Source organism: Vulpes lagopus, chromosome 5 (assembly GCF_018345385.1).
Source record: "Vulpes lagopus strain Blue_001 chromosome 5, ASM1834538v1, whole genome shotgun sequence".
Taxonomy (NCBI): Eukaryota; Metazoa; Chordata; class Mammalia; order Carnivora; family Canidae; genus Vulpes; species Vulpes lagopus.
In genome coordinates this window covers 74,734,459-74,754,855 of record NC_054828.1, presented here as the reverse complement: position 1 = coordinate 74,754,855, position 20,397 = coordinate 74,734,459, and the positions used below count along the sequence as shown (strand labels likewise).

At 37.4% G+C, this 20,397-nt stretch overlaps 1 protein-coding gene across 8 annotated transcripts in view; it reads left to right on the top strand.

Moving 5' to 3' along the window:
- The window catches only part of VPS45 (vacuolar protein sorting 45 homolog), a 71,992-nt gene that overhangs the window by 37,634 nt on the left and 13,961 nt on the right, over nucleotides 1-20,397 (top strand). For 4 of the 8 annotated variants that reach the window (XR_005987782.1, XM_041754924.1, XM_041754925.1 and 1 more), the window contains 2 exons: nucleotides 5,623-5,754; nucleotides 12,117-12,293. Coding sequence is in view for 4 of the 8 variants with exons in the window: in XM_041754924.1 (XP_041610858.1) it covers nucleotides 5,623-5,754; nucleotides 12,117-12,293 (309 nt within the window). In the remaining 4 variants the exon portion in view is untranslated. The remainder of the gene's footprint in view (nucleotides 1-5,622; nucleotides 5,755-12,116; nucleotides 12,294-20,397) is intronic. The other 4 variants (XR_005987785.1, XR_005987784.1, XR_005987783.1 and 1 more) reach the window with 1 other exon arrangement.

The window sequence follows — 20,397 nt, the reverse complement described above, 5'->3', positions numbered from 1 at the left end:
CGAATCCCACGTCGGGCTCCCGGTGCATGGAGCCTGCTTCTCCCTCTGCCTGTGTCTCTGCCTCTCTCTCTCTCTCTGTGTGTGACTATCATAAATAAATAAATAAATAAATAAAAAAGAAAGAAAGCTGACATGTAACTGGAGGCAAGGACTTGAAGAAAAAAAAAATCTTGATGGTAGAGAATTTTAGTGATTCAAGTCATGCTTTCCTATAAGTTACAAAGAGCCTCTTTCCCTGCAGCCTAAAGCACTAGATTAATACTGGATTAATAACTTAGCTTTATCTACTCCATGATACTAGAGGAAATCACACAAATTATAGATTAGTGCCACTACAAACTCATTGTTTATAAACTCACTTGGGCCTTCCCGGGTACTCAGTCAAACTTTTATGCATGCTTAGTCTTTGTCTCTCTCCACAGCAGTTTTGAATGTTTTCCATTCACCAAACACCTAACCCACCCCAGCCCACAGCAGTGTTTCCTAGAGAAAAAAAATTGAATGTCAGACATTAACTCCCTCGGTGTCTAGCCCCCATAATTATTTATTCTTTCCTGTATTTATAAACTTATTTATATATACCTACCTTTATGTCCTTCCTCCATTCTAAAGGAAATACATCCTTTTTTGGTACTTAGAGCTGATCATTCTGTCAGCACTCTAGTTTTAGACTCCTACCATTTCTTCTGAAGCCTTCCTGTAATGGTTATTTGCTTGTTCCCTCTCTCTCCTTGTCTAATATATTTTCAGCTTCTCTTCATTTAAGTACTTTCCCACAGACTACAAGCATACTTGGGTTTTTCCTGTTAAACAAGCAATAAGTATAAAGCCCTTGAACCTGGGTTCTTCTCTAACCTGCGTCCTTTCTTTCACAGCCAAACTTCCTGGATGAAGCCACTGTCCTCTTCAATCCATGCACCCTGGCTTCTTACTCCACTATAATACATGAGACTTTTCTTACAAATTCATTATACAACAGCATACCCAGCGGTCTCTTTCAATCCTCATCTTATTTACCCCGCTGTGTATTTCACACTGTTAACCCTTCTGTTCTTAAAAGTCACTTGTCCCTTGGCCTCTACCGTCTGGTTCTCCTCCTACCTTTCTGACAATTTCCTTCTAAGTTGCCTTTGCTGGCTATTCATCTTGCTTATCCTGCAGCTGCTTAAAGACTCTCCAAAGCTCTGTCTTTCGATTCTCTTCTCATTCTATACAATCTCCCTAGGTTGAACTCATCTATTCCCCAGCTTCAGCTGTCACCAGTATTTGAGGAAATCATTAGGCTTAAATGTCCAGATAGATGCTTAGTGGACATCTCTGTTGGGATGTTCCACAGGTATCTCCAACACATGTTTTTGTCTTACTTTTAGGAAATCAGTCTTGCTTTTTTTTCTCAAACCTAAACCAGAAAACTTAGTTATCATGGACTCTTCCTTTATCTTCATCCTCCACATTTAATACTGAAATGTATTTCATTTCACTCCACTAAATACTCCACTAAATACTGAAGAGTCCTCATTTTTTGGGGGTGGGGGGTGGTTTGGGGGTTGGTTTGTTTGTTTGTTTGTTTGTTTTGGTCTCCTATATATACAGCCCCTCCTCTCCACTCCTGGTATTTCTTTAGTCCCATTTTTCATCTTCTCTTTCTAAAAGTCTTACAGTGTCCTTTTGTTCTCCAGCTTTTCCCACCTGTACCCCTCCCCCAATTCATTCTCACACAGCTGCCAAAATTGCCCTTCAAAAAAGCAAATCTGATCACTCTAACCTAAAACCCCTCAGTGACTCCCCCATGACCTATAAGAGTCAAGGCCTTCCATGGTCTGGCCTCTGCTTATTTCTCCCTCTCTTTCTCTCATTATGTCTCTAACTTATCTGCTTTATTCCAAAGGAGTTAGGATGACTCCAAAGTTTTTATCATAAGCAACTGAAAAGATAAACTGGCCATCAACTAAGATGGGGAAATCTATAGGTGAAATAAGCTTGGAGCAGAATTTAAACATTTGAGTTGAGAAATTTATTAAACAACCAAGTAGAAGTATCTAGTAGATAGATATTTAAGCCCAGCATTTAGGAGATAGGTCTACCTGGGCTGGAGGTAGAGATTTGGGAGTCATCAGCAGAGAGATGTGTTTAAAGCCATACAACTTGGGTGTGATCATCTAGGGATAATCAGTAAGTTTAATAGCACTTTCTACAATGATGGAAATGTACTCTATCTCTGCTATTTTATAAGGTAGTCAGTCATTAGCCATGTGACTATTGAGCACTTGAAATGTGGCTAGTTCTACTGAGGGACTGAGTATTTTATTTTAGTTTAGTTTAGTTTAGTTAATTTAAATTTACATAGCCATATGTGGCTAATGGCAACTACATTGGGCAAAGCAGATCTAGAGAGTAATTGTAGGTGAAGAAGAAAGGAAGACCAATGACTCCATCATTAAGAAGTCAGGGAGATGAGGTGAAGCCATCAAGGAACACTGAAAAAGAACAACTAATGAAGTAAGAAAATCAAGAATCTGATATCGTGGAAGCCAAGTGAAGAAAGTATATGGAAGAAGAACAAGTAATCAACTTAATCAACTTAAAAGGACCAAAAGTCTTTTTTTTTTTTTAAGATTATTTATTTATTTATTCATGAGAGACACAGAGCGAGAGAGGCACAGACACAGGCAGAGGGAGAAACAGGCTTCATGCAGGGAGCCCGATGCGGGACTGGATCCTGGGTCTCCAGGATCACACCCTGGACTGACGGTGGCGCTAAATCGCTGAGCCACCCAGGCTGCCCAAAAGGACCAAAAGTCTTGATAATACATGGTGCTGAAAGGAGGTGGAGAAATAGGCACTTTCTGAGTTGCTGGGAATGACATCTATAGAGTATCTTGGCAATATCTACCAAAATTTAAAATGCACTCTAGATCCAAGATAAGGGCAAGGAGCAGAACAATGCACATTAAATGCGTGTGTGTGCGCGCGCGCGCGCGCGCACGTGCACACACTATACATATATATGTATATGTATGCAAATATGTATATATGCATATATTTACATATATGTACACAAAGATAATATCTCTGAAAAGACACGTAAGAGACAAGTAGTAGTGTTTGCCTCTCAGGAGAAACTGAGGTGCAAGAACACTGTGGTGAGAGGGAAACTCACCCCTTTTGTATTTTATGTTATATGCAAACATTTATCTAGTCAAAAATAGTATATTTTAAAATAACAAAAATAATGATAGAATATGTAACAGTAGGTAATTCCTAAAGCATGGTAGTGCTAAATACATTGTTTCAGGTGAATTAGTCTAAAATGCTTATTTTGTCTTAAAAAGTAAGTTTGTGGAGTGCCTGGCTGGTTGGTTGGGCATCTGGCTCTTGGTTTCAGCTCAGGTTATGATCTCAGGGTTGTGGAATTAAGTGCCATGCTCAGCATGGAGCCTGCTTGGGATTCTCTCTCTTCCTTCCCCCTCACTGCTCCTGCTCATGCTCTCTCTTTAAAAAAAAAAAAAAAAGTAATGCTTAAAAGCATGATTTTAAGTTCTAGGTTCATACAGAAATGCCATGATTGACTACCTAATTCATTGCAAAATAACCACCTTTTCATCATTGGGAGCCTTTTATTGGGTAATCTGCAATTCAGAGATACTCTGAACATTTTTAATTTTTGCCGTGGTATCTGATTCTGTTTCCATGTTTCCATGAAGTGTGATAAAAACAAATACTCTCCGTTAATTCCTTTAAGGTGTTTTAGAAAGAGACAAACAAACAGAAAAGAAATGTAGGGTGGGGTTTTTTTTTCATGATTTATACATAAGCCTGTATAATTAAGGAGGTTTCTATTTAATTTTGTGCTATAACCTCCAAAATGGATGCTTCTCTTTGATACAGTTTTAAATAATGTCCAATAAGTCATTTAATAAAATTACTTACTTGCTAAGATTAAGTAATTTATCTTCTTTTGATGGCATGAGAAAAGAAAAACAGGTAAACTTTAACAGTTTTTTTTTAATTTTTTTTTTAATTTTTATTTATTTATGATAGTCACAGAGAGATAGAGAGAGAGGCAGAGATACAGGCAGAGGGAGAAGCAGGCTCCATGCACCGGGAGCCCGATGTGGGATTCGATCCTGCATCTCCAGGATCACGCCCTGGGCCAAAGGCAGGCGCCAAACCGCTGCGCCACCCAGGGATCCCACTTTAACAGTTTTGAAGTGATACGGTCTCCTTTTTTTTTTTTTTTTTTTAAGATTTTATTTATTCATTCATGAGAGACACAGAGAGAGAGAGAGAGAGAGTGGCAGAGACACAGGCAGAGGGAGAAGCAGACTCCATGCAGGGAGCCCCATGTGGGACCCCAGGACTCCAGGATCACACCCTGAGCCAAAGGCAGATACTCAACCGCTGAGCCACCCAGGCGTCCCTCCTTATTGATATCTACAGAAGGGGCCAATAGAAGGCCCTTACTTTTGTTTTGAAGCCATTTTGATAATGATTGGAACACAGTAAAACTACACAGTGCTACCCAAATGAGGCAAGTGACTGAGCTGAAGTTTAGTATGTCCAATAACAAAACTATACTCAAGAGTTTTTTGTTTGTTTTCTCAGGGTTGGTATTTTTTCCTTGGTTTATCAAAGGATTTGAGAACAAAGATTTTAAGAAGTGGAGTTCCTAGAAGTGCCATTAATTTATGTATCCCATTCTCTTTTTATACTCAAAGTACTAATGTTTCTAGTTTCCATCTATTATTTTTTTAAGTTTTTTTTTTTTTTTTAAATTCATGAGAGATACATAGAGAGGCAGAGACACAGGCAGAGGAAGAGCAGGCTCCGTGCAGGGAACCTAATGTGGGACTCGATCCCTGGTCTCCAGGATCACGCCCTGTGCTGAAGGCGGCGCTAAACTGCCGAGCCACCCGGGCTGCCCCTCCATCTTTTTTTTTTAAAAAGATTTTATTTATTTATTCATGAGAGACACAGAGAGAGGCAGAGACACAGGCAGGGGGAGAAGCCTCCGTCCTGTGGTGAACCTGATGCGGGACTCAATCCCAGGACCCTGGGATCACAACCTGAGCCAAAGGCAGGTGCTCAACCGCTGAGCCACCCAGGCATCCCTCTAGTTTCCATCTTATGGGAACACCCTAATATACTTATAGTTTCCCAAATACGTTAAGTCCTTGAACAGAGGCTATTGTAATGACACTGTATTAAGTATTTGACAAAGGACTTCTATATGAAAGGAATTGTGCAGTACAAGTATAAATTACTGCTATATTGATATCATGGCACAGTGAAGTACTTGGGCAGCCTCTCGAATATAAAAGTACATTTCTAGATTTGGTTCCAGCAAACACTATTGTGCTATTCTGAAATCCACAGCACAGAAATTATAAGACATCCGCTCATAAACAGAAAGCAAATCACTATTCAGCATTTCCTGCTCTGTTTCCTGCCAATTTCAGATAATTAAAACTTTTTTAAGCCTTTTATTCTATTCTGCTTTAATTCTGCTTCCTCCACCAAAAATGAAAGATTTAGAAATTAAAACTGCATATAATAGTAACACCAAATCTTTGCTTTTTTTCCCTTCTTATCCTCTGATGTTAACTTTCTTCATTATTGCAGACCTCAGGATATCATTGTGTTTATCATTGGAGGAGCCACCTATGAAGAGGCTCTAACAGTGTATAATCTGAACCGTACCACTCCTGGAGTGAGGATTGTCCTGGGAGGAACCACAGTGCATAACACGAAAAGGTAAGGGAGAGCAATTCAGTCCTACAACTCTGTTCCCTTTCCTAGAGGATAAAGCTTAAATTTGTAAAGCTGAACAAACTGCTGTAGACCAGTGCATCAGTTCATAGTGTAATAATAAATTGTGTGAGATGAGAGCTCTAACTCCATGAGGTTCATAAATCACCTAATTAAGGTCAAAGACCTGAAGAGTAAAGACCAGCCTGTAATATTAATCTTATAGCCACAGACTGACACTCTGAAAATACTGAAACGTAATTGAATTCTGTGAGTTTTTTCTTTTTTATTAATTACATTTATTCAGTTAGTATTTAGTAAGAAGAATACAAAGATGAGTAAGATAAAGTCCTACTTTTAGGAAGTCATTGTCTATTAGGAAAGATAGAACAGGGATCCCTGGGTGGCTTGAGGGTTTAGTGCCTGCCTTCGGCCCTGGGCGTCATCCTGGAGTCCTGGAATCGAGTCCCACATCAGGCTCCCTACATGGAGCCTGCTTCTCTGCCTGTGTCTCTGCCCCTGCTCCCCCCGCCCCGTCTCTCATGAATAAATAAATAAAATCTTAAAAAAAAAAAAGGAAAGCTAGAACATAAAAAATAACAAAATAAGTACCTGAAGAGACAGACCATAGAGCCATGGATTATCAGAGTGACTAAGAAAAATTAGTAGATGTTTCATGGAGAAGATAGTGCATATTCTGAACCTTGGGCAGAAAATAGACATAAGGAGGGAGAGCACATATTGGCAGACTTAACCACATGAACAAATTACTGAGGCTGTAGGCAACAAGCATAGAAAAAGAACAGCAAATAGTCACCCAGTTGGAATGTGCAATAATAAGTGAGAAAGTTGACTGAATGCCATCATTGTGAAATGCCTTGAATTCGAGGCTGAGGAATTTTTACTTTCTAGTGTAGAATATGAAGAATCATTGGAAGTTATTTAAGCAGTAAAATTACAAAAGGGTCACAGTATTTTGGGAAGATTAATTTGGAAACTAAGGCTAGAGAACACAGGAGAAGGAGACTGGAGAAGTGTGGCATGATAGTTGAATTTAATGATTAGAGACCCTGAGATCCATACTGAGCCATGTACACATGGATACATTGGGAGTCATTAGAGGTATTTGTGTACTTTTTCCTTTTGTATTATTACTTGGCTTTTTTTTTTTTTTTAAGATATTCATTTAAGAGAGAGCACACAAGCAGAGGTGGATGGGTAGGGGCAAAGGGGGTGGGAGAGGCAGACTCCCCATGGAGAAGGGAGCCCCACTCTGGGTTCCATCCTCGGATGCCAGGATCATGATCTGAGCTGAAGGCAGATACTTAACCGACTGAGCCACCCAGGCGCCCCTATTATTAGGCTTTTTAACATAACTTTTCCCTTTTATTATGGAAGTAATACACATTTTACTGTGTATTACTCCCTGTGGGGAGCCTGATGTGGGACTCATCCTGGACCTGGGATCACGCCCTGAGCCAAAGGCAAATGCTCAGCCACTGAGCCACCCAGGCATCCCTCTGAAATTCTTTTAATTCAGAAAATATAAAGAGAAAAAGAGCTCCCCTAATCTCATCATTGTTATACTTTGATCTTTTCAGACCTTTTTTCCTAAGTGTATAAACACTTATGTGAATGTGTCTACAGAAAGGAATCTCTTTCTTGTACATTCTGTTTTTGACCTGAATTTTGTAGTCTGTGATTAAACATAAACATCTTTTAGTGTTAAAAATGTAATCATTCATTCATTAAACAAATATTAATTTAAAAAGATTACCTGGGTTTGAATCCTGACTTTTTCTCTTACTATTTATCAATTTAGGCAAATTAGTTAATGTCTTTGTCAGTTTCCAGGGCTTACTGGAATTTATATTTTATATATTTACGTATTTGCTTTTGATTTGCCAGTTCATATTCTTTGTCCATTTTGCAATTGGAGCATTCCCCTTTTTTCCCCAATAATTTTTATTTATTACCTACATAATTAAGGATATTGACCATTTGTTACATAGTTTTACAAATATTTTTTCCTTGTTTGATGTTTTTGTTTTATATTATTCACAGTATTTTATTGTATAAAAGTTTTATTATATTTCACTTTTTACTTTTCTGTGGTCAAAATTACCAGTGATTTCTGCTTTGGTGTCATGCTTAGTTCTTTCCCAGCCAAAATTATATAAATACTAACCTCTCTTTGTCCCGTCATATTTAGGACTTGCATTTAAATAAAGTTATAGCTTTACCATCTATCAAAATTTTATTTTATTGTAAACTGTGTGGTAGTTTCCTTTTATAATTTATAGAAATACTGCATATACGTACATATTTTATTACATACAGAGAAGCATACAAATGATAAGCAGACTGTTCAATGAAATATGACAAAATAAATATATAACTATGTAACCACCACCCAAACCAAGTAGTAGAATGTTACCAGCACCTCCAGAAGTCTCCCTTTTGCCACATGTCTCCTCCTTGTCACAATTCCCACAGAGTAATCACTATTATGACTTTTGTCACTATAGATTAGTTTTACCTGCCCTTAAAAGATATTTGTTAGAAAAATGAAGAAACAGGTTAAAAGTAATCTATTTCTGCCTTTCTCACAAATAATAAAGGGATCTTGGAAGGATCCTGTGAAGGATCTGTAATCAGCTTCCTCCCAACTGACAACTTATTATTGTCCAGCATTTTGGTTCCATTTTGTTTTTATAATCTCCAAATTAGTCATCATCATTATTTTCAATTATCATTATTTGTTTAGATTTACCCATGTATTTGCCTTTTCCCCTCCCTCCTACTTTTTCACCCTCGCCCTTCTTTCTGATCCAATCTTCTTACTAAAAACATTCTTTAGTAGTTCTTACAGCTACTTGATTTTTTTTTTTTCCTAAAAATATCTTAGGGGATCCCTGGGTGGCTCAGCGGTTTAGTGCCTGCCTTCGGCCCAGGGTGTGATCCTAGAGTCCCGGGATCAAGTCCTACATCAGGCTCCCTGCATGGAGTCTGCTTCTCCCTCTGCCTGTGTCTCTGCCTCTCTCTCTCTCTGTGTCTCTCATGAATAAATAAATAAAATATTTTTTAAAAATAAAATAAAAATATCTTAGTTTATAAGTCTAGAAATCCAGGTTGATAATTTATTCTTAGCACTTAAAGGTCAGAAGACAATGGAATACTACTTTTAATTGTTGCTGTTAGGAAGTCTACTTTCAATATAATTGTCTTTTTGGGTTATAGGCAGTATATTCTTCTCTAATTCTTTTTTTTTTTAAGATTTATTTATTTATTCATGAGAGACACAGAGAGAGAGAGGCAGAGATACAGGCAGAGGGAGAAGCAGGCTCCATGCAGGGAGCCCGACATGGGACTCCATCCTGGGTCTTCAGGATCATGCCCTGGACCGAAGGCAGGCACTAAACTGCTGAGCCACCCAGGGATCCCTCTAATTCTTTTTAAGATTATCTTTTTGTCTTTGGTGTTCTGGTTTTCGTATTATGTATATAAATGTGCATTTATTTTTATTTATGCTACTTGGTATGAAAATTCATGTTTGGCATAATTACTGGAAATTTTCCAGTCATTATTTCTTTGAACATTGCTGCTTTTCTATTTCCTGTGTTCTCTCCTTCTGGAACTCCTATAAAGATATACGTTATGCCTTCATCTATTCTTTGTGTCTCTTAATCTCTCATTTATATTATCCATCCATATCTCTCTATGCTGCCTTCTGTGTAATTTTTTCAGATCAGTATTCCAGTTTAATAGTTCTGTCTCCATCTCTGTTAATTTGCCCATTCAGTTTTTAACTTCAAAAGTTATATTTTTATGCTTGTAATTTTGTTTTGCTTCTTTTTTAAGTTTGCCTGTTTTTATTAATTTCTTCTATCCTCACATTTCCAGATCCTTCATTTTTCTTTGATCACATTAATTCTATACTCTAAAACACTTTCCAGTTCCTGAGCAATTAAATAATCTTTTGTGTAAAAGGAAGAAAGTGAGGCAAAGCAAAAGCTTTAGACTAGATTCTTCCAACTAGCCAGCTTTGGTATTTCTTTGACCTAACAGTATGCTAAGCAGTACACTGAATTATGTTTGAACTGATAGCCTTAGCAATAGAGGTTTTGATAAAATCTTGGACAGGATTGTTCACTGGCCCTAACGATGAAACTTTTTTTTCTTTTTTGATGAAACTTTTTAAGAAGGAGGGAGCTACTATGGTAATTGTCACCCTGGAAAAACTTTAGTTAATGTTTGCAATACATAAATCATCCAAAATCGGGTGTTTATCATTTATTTTTATGAAGATATAACCTCCAGCAAATAAGTAAATAGTGAAATGTATCACTATCTGTAAAAAAAATTGTGCAATTTGTATTTCAGAGACAAGTTGTTGTAAAGGCTTAAGTAATCGAAAGCAACTTAGCTTCAACTTCTAATGGAAGGGCACCATTTTCATGATGAATGTAGGCTACCTTGGGCATTACTAGCATATTAAGTAAGTTCACAACTCAATATATTTTGAAATTTTAGACTCTAAGTAAAAAGATTTTTTTAAATTAGTTTTATAACTGGATTTAGTGGGGCTACTGTGAGCTAGCAAATAACCTTGATTCGGGAGAGAGAAAGTTTAATAATTTGTTTCTCTGAGTTGTTAGGGTTTAATTTTTGTGCAAGGGGTTTATTGTACAATTCCAAATTATGTAATATGTGCGTTGTTTCTTAAGGAAAAGTCCAAAGGAATAAGCGACACACAGCATTGACCCCAAGAGCTCTATAGCGCAGAAGTATTCTTTTGAGAGATTGGTGATCAGGAAACAGTATACTTTTAGATAGGAGCGTTGAGTGGCCTCCTTTCATACTTGGAATCATGTAAAATGAGATATGGGCTGCCCCCACAACAATATGGTTTAGTAGGAATATTGGATTTCCCAATAAACAGGAAAAAAAAATCACGTCTCATAGCTGGGAGTATGATGTGCTGATATAGAAACTACTATCCCGGGGATCCCTGGGTGGCGCAGCAGTTTGGCGCCTGCCTTTGGCCCAGGGTGCGATCCGGGAGACCCTGGATCGAATCCCATATCGGGCTCCCGGTGCATGGAGCCTGCTTCTCCCTCTGCCTGGGTCTCTGCCTCTCTCTCTCTCTTTCTCTGTGACTATCATAAATAAACAAAAAAAAAAAAGAAAGAAAGAAACTACTACTCTCTTAGCAACTTTCAAATATACAATGCATTATTATTAACTATAGTTGCCAGACTTTACATTATATCTCCATGATTTATTTATTTTATTAATAGAAGTTTGCACTTTTCAACTCCCTTCACCCATTTCACCCACCCCTTCACCCACTGCCTCTGGCAAGTACCAATCTGTTATCTGTATCTGTGAGCTTGGTTTTGATTTTATTTTGTTTTACTTTGTTTTAGAGTCCACGCATAAGTGAGATCATACAATATTTGTCTTTTTCTCTGATTTATTTCACTGAACACAATGCCCTCAAGGTCCATCTGTGTCTTTACAAATGGCAAGATTCCATCCTTTTTATGGCTATTATTTCATTGTATGTATATGCATCACATTTTCTTTATCCGTCCATCTGTTGATGGACTCTTCAGTTGTTTCCTTATCTTGGTAGTGAAAGTAATTCTTAATGAACATGGAGGTGTGTATATCTTTTTGAACTAGTGTTTTTATTTTCTTTGGGTAAATACCTAGAAGTCAAATTGCTGGATCCTGTGGGAGTTCTTTTTTTTTTTTTTTAAGAGATAATTTTTTTTTAAAAGAATTTTATTTTATTTATTCATAGGGACAGAGAGAGAGAGAGAGAGAGAGAGAGAGAGAGAGAGAGGCAGAGACACAGGCAGAGGGAGAAGCAGGCTCCATGCAGGGAGCCTGATGTGGGACTCGATCCTGGGACCCCAGGATCACGCCCTGGGCTGCAGGCGGCGCTAAACCACTGCACCACCAGGGCTGCCAGAGGAGTGGGAGTTCTATTTCGAATTTTTTTGAAGAACCTCCATACTTTTTCCATAGTCGCTGCACCAATTTACATTTCCTCAACAATGCACACAAATTCCCTTTTCTCCACATCCTTGCCAACACTTGTTATTTCTTGTCTTTTTGATAATAGTCATTCTAATAGCTTATCCTGGTTTTGATTTGCATTTCCCTGATGACTACTGATGTGGAAAATCTTTTCAATTACCTATTGGCTTCCTGTATGTCTTCTTTAGAAACATGTCTATTCAGATCCTCTGCTCGTTTTTAATCAGATTGTTTGTTTGTTTGTTTTTCTATTGAGTTGTAGAAGTTCTTTTTTTTTTCTTTTTTTTTAATTTAAGATTTTATTTATTTATTCATGAGAGACAGAGAACGAGGCAGAGACATAAGCAGAGGGAGAAGCAGGCTCCCTATGAGGAGCCTGAGAGGGGACTCAATCTCAGGACCCCAGGATCACTACCTGAGCCAGAGGCAGACACTCAACCAACTGAGCCACCCAGGCGTCCCACCATTGGAGTTTTGATAGGGATCTCACTGAATCTGTAAGTTTCTTCAAGTAGTATTGATATTTTAACAATACTAATTCTTCTAATACATGAGCATGGACTATCTTTCCATCTATATGTGTCTTTATTTTCTCTCATCATTATCCTGTAGTTTTGAGCATATAGGTCTTTCCCCTTCCTTTGTTAAATTTATTCCTAGGTATTTTATTCTTTTTGATACAATTATAAATGGGATTATTTTCTCAATTTCTCTTTCTGATAGTTTATTATTAGTTCATTATCATTATTATGTATACATATGCAATAGATTTCTGTATATTGATTTTGTATCTTGCAACTTTACTGAATTCATTTATCCTAATATTTTTTTGGTGAAGTCTTTAGGGTTTTCTATATATAATATCATGTTATCTGCAAATAGTGACGGTTTTACTTTTGACTTTCCCAATTTGAAAACCTTTAATTTTTTTTCTTGCTTAGTTGTTCTGGCTGAGACTTCTAATACTATGTTGAATAAAAGTGGTGAAAGTGGACATACTTGTCTTGTTCCTGAGCTTAGAGGAAAAGTTTTCAGCTTTTTACCATTGAGTGTGATGTTAGGTGTGAGCTTGTTATAGTGACCTTTATTATGTTGAAGTACATTTCCTGTGTACCTACTTTACTGAGACTTTTTACCCAAAATTGTTGTTGAATTTTGTCAAATGCTTTTTCTGCATCTAGCAAGGTAATTGATCATATAATTTTTACCTTTCATTTTGTTAATGTAGTATATGAGTATCTTCTTTCTTTAAAACAGTTCTTTTGGGGGACACCTGGGTGGCTCAGCAGTTGAGTGTCTGCCTTTGGCCAAGGGCGTGATCCCAGGGTCGTGGGATTGAGTCCCACATCGGGCGCCTGCTTCTCCTCTGCTTATGTCTCTGCCTCTCTCTCTCTCTCTCTCTCTCTCTCTGTCTTTTGTGAATAAATAAAATCATAAATAAGTAAATAAATAAACAAAACAGTTCTTTGTGATAATATTTTTCAGTGATTCCAGTATTGATTACAATGAAGCAAAGTTCTATAGGCCTTCTGTAGCTATATAATTTGTTTCTATAGGGCCTGCTCTGAGTAGGTGTAATAGTAATTATCTTTGTTTAGATTTAAACACTTTTTAAAATAGAAGACATATCCGGCAACCCCAGGTGGCTCAGAGGTTTAGCGCTGCCTTCAGCCCAGGGCGTGATCCTGGAGACCTGGGATCGAGTCCCACATCGGGTTCCCTGCATGGAGCCTGCTCCTCCCTCTGCCTGTGTCTCTGCCTCTCTCTCTGTGTGTCTCTAATGAATAAATAAATAAAATATTTTAAAAATAAAATAAATAAATAAATAAAAATAAAAATCTTTAAAAAAATTTTAAAAAATAGAAGACATGTATATACTGCAAAGACACCAAGGAATTTTGCAGAAGCTAATTACCTCCTTAGCAGCATTCCTTTTTTTTTTTTTTTTTTTAAGATTTTATTTATTTATTCATGAGAGACAGAGAGAAAGAGGGAAGCAGAGACATAGGCTGAGGGAGAAGCAGGCTCCATGCAGGGAGCCCAATGTGAGACTCAATCCCGGGACTCCAGGATCACACCCTGGGCTAAAGGCAGACGCTTAACCACCCAGGCGTCCCAACATTCTTAATAAAATTGCCTTCTGGATAAAGAGACAGTCAATATTTTCTTCTCTCCAAAGCCATATGAAGTTTAATATGAATTTTGTATTGCCTTCCCTTCTCCTTTTGTACATAATGAAACAGAAAAATGAAAAAGATATTAACCAGTCACAGAGACCTCTTTAAAGGCATAATTGTAATGCTTTTTTGATGGCAGGGAACCTGACCTGATAAAGTATCTAGGTAGTGGATTTTTTTTTTTAAGATTTTATTTATTTATTCATGAGAGACACAGAGAGAGAAAGAGAGGGGCAGAGACATAGGCAGAGGGAGAAGCAGCTCCATGCAGGAAGCCTGATGTTGGACTCGATCCCAGGACCCCAGGATCAGGCCCTGGGCTGAAGGCAGTGCTGAGCCACCTGGGCTGCCCTGGGTAGTGGATTTAGCAGGGATCTGAACACATGCCGGTGCCTGCCCTAAGTGGTTAGTCTGTTATGTCTGTGGGGTCCATGCAAGTTTGCAGTGTGGATGCTGTAGTCTCCTGTCTTAATGTTTGCCCTTCTTATGGAATTATTCCCCCCCACCCCACTTCCTTCTTCATTTATTTCATTAGTCATACTGGCCCTCAATTGCAGGGAAGGAGAGAGGAATACATCAAATTTCAACTTCTAGGAATTACATATGATGTGAGTTATTCTATCGTATGACAGATATTTTCATCAACATCTAAGTTGAAGAGTCAGAAGTCATATTGCCCAAGTTACAAATTCTGGAATACATAAATAAATATATTTGAACACATGAGAACAACATAAAGTTAATAGTTCATTAACTTAGCAAATATTTATTGACCATGGGATACCTCCATGAATAAAACAAAGATCCTAACCCTCATGAAGCTTACATTTTAATTCAGAGGGAGATGAAAATAAACAATAAACTTAAAAAATAAGTAAACTTTATAGTAATTCGAAAGGTAATAAATACTATGGAAGAAAAAAGCAGCACAAGGCAAAGGGAAATTGGTACTGAGTGGGGTTGTGGGGATAAGTTACACTACTCAGTATGAAGGCAGGAAAGACCTCACTAAGATATTTGAGGAAAGACTTGAAGGGAGTTGAGGACGTGAACCAACTAGATGGAGAGAAGACCGTCCCAGGCACAGCAGAGGCACACACAATCATGTAGTGTGGAGACCAAGAAGGAGGCTGGGAAAGGCTGGGAGACTGGAGAGGCTGGGAAAAGGAGGAGATGCAATCAGAGAGATATTGGGGGGGGGCCTCACGGTGGGAGGCTTTGTTGACTGTTGCAAGGACTGTTTGGGTTTTTTTTTAAGATTTATTTTTCATTTATTCATGAGAGACACAGAGAGAGAGGCAGAGACACAGGCAGAGGGAGAAGCAGGTGCCATGCAGGGAGCCCAATGTGGGACTCCATCCTGGGACTCCAAGATCACGCCCTGAGCCTGAGGCATACACTCCACTACTGTGCCACCCAGGCATCCCACAAGGACTGGTTTTCACTATGAGTTAGAGAGCAGTGTAGGGTGGTGGGGTTTTTTTTTAGCAGTTTTATTGAAAATATAACTTATGTTATATACAATTCATTCCTTTAAAGTGTACAATTCAGTGGTTTGGGGTATGTTTGCAGATATGTGCAAATATTACCACAGTCAGTTTTAGAATATTTTCAACAGCTCAGAAAGAATTTCCCTTCTGCCACGTCTAAGCAACCACTAATCTATTTCCTGTTTCTATAGAGTTCCCTGTTCTGAATTCTTTATGTAAATGGAACCATATAATATATAGTCTTTTGTGAGTGGTTCCTTTTACTTAGTATAATTTTTTCCAGGTTCATACATGTTGTAACCTATATCCATACTTCATTCCTTTTTAACACTGAATATATTTCATTGTATGTATACATCATATTTTGTTTATCCATTTCCAGTGATGGGCATTTGAGCTGTTTCCACCTTTTGGCTGTTATAAGTAATGCTCCTATGAACATTTATGTACAAGTTTTTGTGTTTATTGTAGATTTTTGAGCAAAATTGTGACATATGACTTATATTTTATTAGGATCACTCTGGTTATCAAAACTAATATGCTTAAAAGAAGTATTATTTCTCTTAAATGTTCAAAATAAATGTTATTATAAAAATGAAAATTCCTAGGTATATTTAAATGAATGATACCCCTTGTTTATTCACCTACAATAGACTGATCTGCTGTTCTAGTTGTGTTTCTGATGCACATGATCCTATCTTGCAAATAAATGAGCATCTCGGTTAGGGATTTGAGCTGGCTTGCCTTATCACTTCACAGGTCAATCAATATTAAAGAGTTCTAGTCCCTGCTGGCCGCAATTGACACTTTAAGTTAGCTGTTTGAGTTGAGAGGCCAAGAACCAGATCCATATGGATGAAATTGTTCTCCCAATAGAAGAAATCCCTCTGTCTTCTCAGAATTCAGGATAGAAGTGGAAGGGAAGAGGGAAGCTAGGTAGATGTATTAGCCAAAAGGGCTGCCACTGCCTGAATCCCACCTAAACTTAGGCAAAGAGAGCACTTTAGTCCCTAGTGCTATCAGTTTCGTACCTAAGAATTTTGACAAGGAGAAAGAGTACCCTGCTAGAAGGTGACCGCAGATCAACAGTCTTCTTACTGCCAGATTCCCTTTCAAAGCAGTAATAATGATTATACATAGTAGGTTCTCTGTAATAGTATTGGGTTCAATTAAATTCTCACTAGCTCTATGCCTGCAAAATAATGGTCCCATTTTTCAGTTATTTTCTCTCTAGCTAGCAAAGACGGCACCACAAGTTTTATTTTGTTTTTCACATAATTAGGATCATATTGTCTATATAGTTTTCTACTTGTTTTCTTACTTTTAATTATATTGAGAACACTTTCCCATGTTATTAAAAATGACAGCCCTGGTGGGGGCTTTTAAAATCTTTTTAAAAAATGAATTATAATAATCTCACAGGCTGTATAATTTTAATTTTAAGAATGTGTCTTTTTTTTAAGACTTTATTTATTCATGAGAGACACAGAGAGAGAGAGGCAGAGACACAGGCAGAGGGAGAAGCAGGCTCCATGCAGGGAGGCCGACGTGGGACTCCATCCTGGGTCTCCAAGATCACTCCCTGAGCCAAAGGCAGACACTCAACCACTGAGCCACCCAGGCGTCCCTAAGAATATGTCTTTAGGGATGTCGAGGATGGCTCAGTTGGTTAAGTGTCCAACTCTTGATTTGGCTCAGGTCATGATCTCAAGGTAAGGAGATCAAGCCCCATGTCAGGCTCCACACAGGGCATGGATCCTGCTTAGGATTCTCTCTCTCTCTCTGCCTCTCCCCCACCACTTACTCACATGCACTTGTGCTTTCTCTCTCTCTCTAAAAAAAAAAAAAAAAAAAAAAGTGTCTTTAACTATTACTATTAGACATTTAATTTACAGTTTTTGTTTGATATAATGTCGATAAACATCTTGTATATTGATAAACCCTTATTGCATCTCTGATTATTTTCTTAAGAGAAAAGTGCAGTGGTCAGTCTCAAATATTACTACTAGAAGTATAAATAGTATAACTTTCCTGGAAAGCAATTTGACTTTACATGTTCAAAGATGTGGGGTTGACTTCAGGGCTCTCAAGGTTGTTGAGTAGTACGCTAGTTTCCTGATTTTTTTCTGAAGCCCTGGCTTCGGTGATGGAAATGTTCTATATCTTGATTAAGGAAATGGTTACATAACTGTATACATTTGTTAAAATCATCACACAATGCCCTTGAAATTGGTAAACTTTATCATCCATAAATTATATATCAATAAGAAATTAAAAATTAAAAAAACAAAGTACTGTAGTATCAAACAGACACTTTTCCTTGCTATAGTGAAAGATGAAAAAGCACAAAGGAATAGTTTTCTTACTATGTAATTCAGTGTTTTTTAATGCCATTGCTCTAGAACTACCTGATATTAACTAGTGTTATGAGTCACATACTTGGAGAAACACTGAACAATTCCTCTAAAAAGGATGTCATGATGATACTCAGAACTAAAATTTATTTAGCACATATTATATATATGTGTGTATGTGCTAGATACTGTTTTAATACATTTTACCTGTGCTATCCAATAAGGTAGTTATTAGTCACATGTAGCTATTGAGCACCTGAAATGCAGCTAGTCTAATTTGAGGTATGCTACAAGTATAAAATATATATCAAATTGCAAAAATTTACTACCAAAAAAGGAAGTATAAAATATCTCATTAATAATTTTTTGAAATTGGTAATCTTTTGGCTATAGGGGTTAAGTCAAATATGCTAAAAATAATTTTAGCTTTCTTTTTACCTTTCTAATATAGTTTAAAACATTTAGAATTGCACAGCAGCTCACATTTGTAATTTGCTTTACGTTTCTGTTGGATTGTACTGCCTTACCCATTCAGTTTTGTTTCATTCTCATAATGCAACAAAGGAGATATTTTTATTATTATCATCAATTTCATTTTTCAGAGGAGGAGATTGAGGTTTTAGGAAAGTGAAAACCTTGTCCAAAATCATAGAGCTAATAAGTGACAAAGCTAGACTTGAACTCAGATAATCTGTTTCCAGTCTGGACACCTAAGCACTCAGTTGAAATATTTTAAGAAGATTTATTTAGCTATGATTATTTTAATCTCTCGCTTGTAAATGTCACTTATGAGGTAGGCAAAATTTGTTTTTACCAAATGGACAATATATGAAGCTTTCTGCCTACTAAGAAATATTGTAAACCAAAGGAGGGGGGAAAATAGTACAAAAGTGAGGAATCACATAGTGTGTTGTTTTAAGATTTTTGTCATCCAAATGTAATTAAGAATGAGATTTAAGACAGTGTTGCCCTTTAAATAAAAATGGTGGAGATCCCTGGGTGGCTCAGCGGTTTGGCACCTGCCTTTGGCCCAGGGCGTGATCCTGGAGTCCCGCGTCAGGCTCCCGGCATGGAGCCTGCTTCTCCCTCTCTCTCTCTCTCTCCTCTGTGTCTATCACAAATAAATAAATAAATGAATGAATGAATGAATGAATGAATGAATGAATGAAATGGTTAACTTGATTAATGAGTTGCAGCTGTTAGTTTCATCACTACCTACGTGATGCCTAAGTGTTGGTAATACTATAATCCAGACAAAGTCAGTAACAGTATAGAGAGTACAGTTTTTTGTAGAAAATACAGTTTAGGGCTTAGAAAACAGTTGGCATTTTGAATTTCTATAAATAAATTTGAAGCTGAGAAGAGGCTGATTCATATCATCAACAGGTACTTTATAGATTTCTACCTAAACGAGTAACACTAGAAACTTAGGCCTTCTCCTGTAACCACGAGTTGGTTTGATCTCTGAATTATTTACAGAAAAATTAGGATCCTGTAACAGAATTTGCATTTCAAGGGAAGAGGAATCCAGAGGACATTCTTGTTCACTTATGGGCATTTCAGGATCGGTTTTGAAATTGCTGGAATCATTACCATCTCTGTAGAGATGCTGGGGGTAGTTTACTTTCTGGCTGTGACAAGAGTGTTAGCCACCATTGAAAGAGCCATAATGGAGTGTATCACCTGTCACTGAGGAGCATTTATTGAGTGCTGATTATGTGTAAGGTTTTGTGCAAGGTGCTAGAAAGATGAAGGCATGTTCTATATTTGTAAGAATTTAAATGTTTAATGGGAAAATAGACATATAAATGAATAACTCTAACAAGATGCTTTTTTTTAAAGAACTGGATTTAACCCAAGATTCAAGTGTAGGTCTGTCTCTTGACTCCAATTTATTTGTGCATTTGGAACATATGCTTTTAAAATTAAAAATAGCTTTTCATTGCAAAATCAATACATAATACTTGTAGGAAGCATTTTAATACAGCTGAGCAAAAAGAAGGTAATAGAAATATCCACACTGCCAGCATCCCACCTTGAGAAGTGTCAACATCTTGATGTATATATAGCCTTTTAGACCTTTTTCTACTAATGTGTACACATATATTTTTAAATAAAAGGGAATATACTATATATGTACTTTTTTTTTTTTTTTACGTACTTTCGATGAAAATACTTATATAGGGCAGCCCCGGTGGTGCAGCGGTTTAGCGCCACCTGCAGTCCGGGGTATGATCCTGGGGACCTGGGATCAAGTCCCGCATTGGGCTTCCTGCATGGAGCCTGCTTCTCCTCTGCCTGTGTCTATGCCTCTCTCTCTCTGAATAAATAAATAAATAAAAATCTTTTTTTAAAAAAAAAAGAAAAGAAAATACTCATATATGTCATTTTCTAGTGACTGCATAGCATTCTGTTGTCCAGTTGTGCCCCAATTTATTCAACCAATTCTCAGTTTTTTGTTCATTCAACACTTACTGAGCACCTACTGTATTCCTGGAGCTATCTTGGGGTTAACAAAATTGGTATTAATTGTTTATAATTTTTCATTCTTCTAAATAGTGCTGCAATAAACATCCTCCT